The sequence below is a fragment of the Trachemys scripta genome, chromosome 9 (assembly GCF_013100865.1).
Source record: "Trachemys scripta elegans isolate TJP31775 chromosome 9, CAS_Tse_1.0, whole genome shotgun sequence".
NCBI lineage: Eukaryota > Metazoa > Chordata > Testudines > Emydidae > Trachemys > Trachemys scripta.
The window spans coordinates 78,657,618-78,663,217 of NC_048306.1; the positions used below are offsets into that span (position 1 = coordinate 78,657,618).

General features: G+C 49.3%; 1 protein-coding gene across 1 annotated transcript; it reads left to right on the forward strand.

Annotated features, from left to right (window-relative positions):
• The first annotated feature begins 2,559 nt into the window (after positions 1–2,559).
• Positions 2,560–5,317, forward strand: RAP2B (RAP2B, member of RAS oncogene family). Its single transcript, XM_034781677.1, has one exon. The coding sequence runs from the start codon at positions 3,095–3,097 to the stop codon at positions 3,644–3,646; it is 552 nt and encodes a 183-aa protein (XP_034637568.1). The 5' UTR covers positions 2,560–3,094; the 3' UTR covers positions 3,647–5,317.
• The last annotated feature ends 283 nt before the right edge of the window (positions 5,318–5,600 follow it).

Consider the following 5,600-nt stretch of genomic DNA (forward strand, 5'->3'; position numbering starts at 1 on the left):
AAATGAATACAGAACAAATCTGGTCCATCTATTTTTTACATCTTAAGCTGGCAGCCAACGGTGCAGCATGACTGATAGCCCTCGGCATCTTCTGGGTGCTTGGTAGAAAATACTGGGCGCTTGGCAGAAAATAGTGTACTAAGACTGATAGCCATGATCGTCAAGATGGTTCGATAGGACTGAGCATGTCTGCCCAGGTGCCCATGATTGAACTGCAATATGACGACGATGGATATCAGTCTTAATACACCATCTACTGCCAAAAGGCAATTAGTTAGCTGCTGCTGTGTAGCAATGCAGTACCACGTCTGCCGGCACCCAGATGACATATGGTGACGCTGAGCTGAGCGGCTCCAGGCTTGCCGTGGTATGTTGTCTGCACAGGTAACCCAGGTAAAAAGGCGCAAATCGATTGTCTGCCATTGCTCTGATGGAGGGGGAGGGGCCTGACGACATGTACCCAGAACCCCCCGCGACACTGTTTTGTATCATTCAGGCACTGGGATCTCAACCCAGAATTCCAATGGGCGGCGGAGACTGCGGGAACTGTGGGATAGCTACCCATAGTACAACGCTCTGGAAGTCGACGCTCGCCTCAGTACTGTGGACGCAGTCCGCCGACTTAATGCACTCAGAGCATTTTATGTGGGGACACACAATCGGCTGTATACAACCGACTTCTATAAAACCAGCTTCTATAAATTCGACCTAATTTCGTAGTGTAGACATACCCTATAAGATGCCACAGGACTCTTTGCTGCTTTTACAGATCCAGACTAACACAGCTACCCCTTTGATACTTGTGTTTACACAGTTCCTGCTAAAATGGTTTTAACATGAGTTTGGCCAGCAAGTGTGGAAAACGCCCAGCCATTTCAGAATGCTGTTTTTAAAAATGGGTTTGTCAGTTTGTCTCTGATTGCACTGACCAGACTGATCAAGTTATAAACCAATTTAAGAAGAACTGCATTTAAACAAGTTCTTAAATGGGGCTGAGCCTAGGATAGAGAGGGTTAATTGGATAAAAACTGAGAATTGTTAAGAATGGCCAATACACACAAAGCAAAGATTGGAAGGTGCTAAAATAACCGGTGATGTTTTTCTTAAAACTACGAATGTCTTTGACTGACAGAAAGTACAAAGGAATGATTTCTGCAAACACTGGCAAATAGCCAGTGTTTCTTTGCCTCAATCACAGTCTGAGTGAGCTGTTGTTAACAAGCAACAAAATGCAAAGTTTCAAACATGTGGCAGTTGTCATTCTTGGGCATTAATTATTCAAACTTCAGGTGTGGTGTGTAACACAAGTTTAAGGTGCTTCGAATAAAATGTCTGAGTTAAAAATTCAAACAGCTGCTTGTCTTTAAAGTAGGATGGGAACTAGTGCCTGTGGGTATTGTGTGGGTGGCCCTCTGAGAAGAGGGAGGACTCAGCCATACCCACATAAGCAGATGGGGGTTCCCTGCACCCCAACAGAGGACTCTATGTGGCAGCTGCCCACCCCACAAAAGCTGGGAGGGTGGCAACAAAGTTCCCTATACATACCCCCATAGTCCTTTGCCAAGTGGCAGGGAGAGCAGCTCACTTGGTATGAAGCTGCACTTGCTCACAAGGAGTGGGGTGTGTGATCCTGACCTAGTGACCAGACACCCATGCTCCATGATACAGAGAGGGGCAACCACCATTCCTTCTTTTAATTCAGGGTATGAAACCACTAACTACCCATGCTCACGTTGAAACATAGGAGGGCCAGGTTTCCTGCTCTCTCCCTGCTCCCTCAAGAGGAGAGGAAAATGAACTTGAGCTCTAGTAGTAATTCATTCTGCAGAGAGAGTGTGGGGGGTCTTCCCTGGCCTGGGTCCCAGCCCCTTCCTACAGGTGTTGTGAGGCCTCCCTTTTCATACCCCAGGATTCCCCCTCCTCCCCACCCCGGTCAGGTCAAAACAGGGGTAGTCAGGCAGCCTGGGGCCTTCCCAGTTACCTGCAGCAGTGAGGGATAGGAAGAGAGATGGGAGTTACCTCTGTCCCCACAGCCAGGTCCCCTGCACCTCTCCCAAGGAGCAAGATAACCCAACTGAGCTGCCTGTCTCGGGTTGTTCTAGGCTGTCCAAACCGCCTCGTGCCCGCCACGTGTGTTTTAGGTGGGTGACCCCTGGGGTCTGGGCAAAGCGGTAAGCCACAGCCCCCCTCCCCGGCGGGGGTGCCTAGGGCTGCAGCTTGTCCTAATGCCACCCTAGGACTAACCCGAGGCGGGGGTTGTATTGCTGGGCGCTTCCGGGGAAGGGCCCCCCCGGGCCGCACCAGATCCCTCCTCCGCCTCCGCTTCTGCCCCCTTTGCAAAGTATAAGTATCCGCCAAAACTCCTTCATAGGCGGGGCAGAAAGACAGACAGCGGCTCATCGGCCAATCATCTTCCTCCCTCTGGAGACCCAATGGCGGAAGAACTCAAACCTCTGAGCCAATGAGGCAGCGCGGCCTGACGGGCACTAGGCGGCAGCCAATCCGAGCAAAAGGGCGAGCGGGGGCGCGTGTCCTTGTGTGGTCTCCCCCCTCTCCAGAAACCAATAGCGGGGGGAGGGCGTTAGCGCGAGCCAATGGGTCCGGGCGGGCTGTGAGCGGAGCTGAGCGCGAGGCTGCGGGGAAGGGATGGCCCGTGGCGGCGCGAGGCGGCACCGCGGGACTGGTGCACCACGCGCTGGCTGCCGGGGGGCGATGAGAACTCGCGATTTCCTCCCCCGCCCCGCTGGCAGCTGCCGCCTCCCCGTCTCCCAGGGCTGCTGAGGCTCGGGCACGGCGCCTGCCTGTCAGAGGGGCTCGCGCTGCCCTCGCGTTCTGCCGGGGCTCGGCCGCGGCTGCCTGGCCCACGAGCCTGCCCGGGAGGCTGAGCACAGCCCTTGCCGCGCGAAGGGGGCCGGCGCTGCCCGGGCGTTAGCCGCTGCTCACTCCCCCGCCGGCTGCTTGCTGCATGCTCACCCCGCTCCAGTGAGAGCCGCGGCGGGGCGGCTTCTCTCCCCTCCCTCCTTCCCCGCTGACTGGAGGTGGGAGGGAGAGAAGAGACCCAGAGAGGAAGGAGCCGGGTGTGCGGAGCGGAGCCATGCGAGAATACAAAGTGGTGGTGCTGGGCTCGGGCGGGGTGGGCAAATCCGCCCTCACCGTGCAGTTCGTGACCGGCTCCTTCATCGAGAAGTATGACCCCACCATCGAGGATTTCTACCGCAAGGAGATCGAGGTGGATTCCTCCCCCTCGGTGCTGGAGATCTTGGACACCGCCGGCACCGAGCAGTTCGCCTCCATGCGGGACCTCTACATCAAGAACGGGCAAGGTTTCATCCTGGTCTACAGCCTGGTCAACCAGCAGAGCTTCCAGGACATCAAGCCCATGCGGGATCAGATCATCCGGGTGAAGAGGTACGAGAAGGTGCCCATGATCCTGGTGGGCAACAAGGTGGACCTGGAGGGCGAGAGGGAGGTCTCGTATGGGGAAGGCAAAGCTCTGGCCGAGGAGTGGAGCTGCCCCTTCATGGAAACTTCAGCCAAAAACAAAGCTTCAGTGGACGAACTGTTTGCAGAGATTGTCAGGCAGATGAACTACGCTTCCCAGCCCAACGGGGACGATCAGTGCTGCTCGTCCTGCGTGATCCTCTGAAAGGGCGTGGGGGGCAATGTTGTCGTTCGCGAAGGTTTACAACAAAAAGAAGCAGCAATGTGATCGCTCGAAACAAAGATTGGAAACAACTTTGCATACACAAGGATTCCAGGCTGCAGCAGCAGCTGCTGCAGTGATCAGTGTCATGGGGTGGGTGTATTGTTGGAAACGTGGCTTTTTCAGCATGTACATTTCATCGATTTTGATTGTTGCATATTTCCCGTAAGTACCATTTACAGATTGCTGTATTGGCAACTGACACCAGTAAGAAAAGTTTCGGCCTGGAGAAAGGGGAGCTTGTGAGCAATCGTTTTCTAACTGGAAGAGTTAAATTACACTTAAGGAACTGAGGGGAGCAGTAAACGAAGAAACCATTGCAGAGAGGGGGGAGAGAAATCTTTCCGTGGACGTGTGGGGGTAAAACTAAGATTAGTGCTCTCTCTTCTTTAGCCAACCTTGAATGCACCCTGTGACTATGATATTGATTCTGAGGATTTCTATGCAAAGTTGGATTATTGTTACAGTGTATCCAATCTGAAGTATTGCACATCTGAACTGGGACTTTTAATAACACTGATGCCAATACAGTGTGGGGTGCCAGAACGTGTCTGCTGATCATTTGTGAAACTTTCTATTTTGTTTACCTGCTGTATCGGATGGGAGTTTGGGGGAGAGCGGTAGTATTTTTTTTTTTTTTAAATCAGCTGTGAAAATGTTACAAATCTGCACAATATTTTTTTAGTTGTGTTTTCTTCTTTTCTTCGGGGGGAGGGAGGTTTGTGGTGGTGGTTTGTTTTCCTTATTTTTGGGTTGGCAATAACTGATTTTGATTAGCTCTCTAAAGTACAAAGACTTCCTAAAATGTGATACAGGGCCAACAGCAACCCTGTGTCTGTAGAGTGCCTTCAAAACTCAGCTGTTCCAGCCGGTGCCAACCTGTGAAAGCTCCACAGAATCCCATTATCTACTACTCCAGAAACTACTTAACAGCTTCCTTTCAGTAATCACACTGAACAAGCCAGGACAAAAAGGCCTATTGTTTAGTGGAATTTATTTCTTATTTCCATTTGAGCCTTTTAAATGTCATTTCCATGTCTTGCAAATTTGGACTGCATTTAATTCAAATTTACAGGCATTTAGTTTTTTGGGAGGATTTCTTTTGTTTTGGTTCTATGATGTAGGATGTACCTCCAGCCAGCAAAGAGAAAAATCTTAATGTTGTGATGTACCAAGAAAATTCTAACAACTGTAACATTAATTCCAGACATGCGTTTAATGTCTATCCGTTTTAAGAATTTTAATACAAATGTTTTGTTTTTTTAAAAAAAGAACAGCAAAACTGTGGTTTTTTTATTTTAATGTATTGTAAGGAGAACTGACTTTAATATGCAATCATGGCAGACATATGCTTTTTAATCATGATATTTGTCTAACCAAAATAACAGTATGTTAAGAATGGGGGAAGGTAACCTAAAATCATGAGGCTAGGGAACGTTTCTATTGTATCTACTGGTAATGTTGGAAACAGTTGAATAATTATATTTAGGCCCTGATGCTACATGATGCTGTACGTGGGCAGAATCCTACACTTATATAAATGCTTGTTGAAGTCATTTGGGCTCTATGCAGAACAGCTTGCAGGATTAGGATCTTATTTTGTAATTTTAATAATAACATGGTTTATCGGAGTATAGGTGTTGAGGGTCAGCTGTTCATAAACTGCAAGACTTTACTAATTTACTGAAAAAGATACAGCTTTTAAAATTATGCGTTAATACTGTGATTCCTTAACATTTCAAATGTAACTTGCAAAGGAGGGAAAGATGGGCTTGTGCCTATTTCTTCCCACACCCTCTTGAATTTTTTTTTTTAAATAAGAAGGCCTGAAAGGCATTTATTTCCCCCCCAAATTCCCAAATGTGTGTGGGTTTTTTTGTTTTAAACTCATGATTTG

What these genes read in the sequence shown, in the direction of transcription:
- RAP2B (XM_034781677.1), top strand. Translation starts at nt 3,095, where the DNA reads ATGCGAGAATACAAAGTGGTGGTGCTGGGCTCGGGCGGGGTGGGCAAA.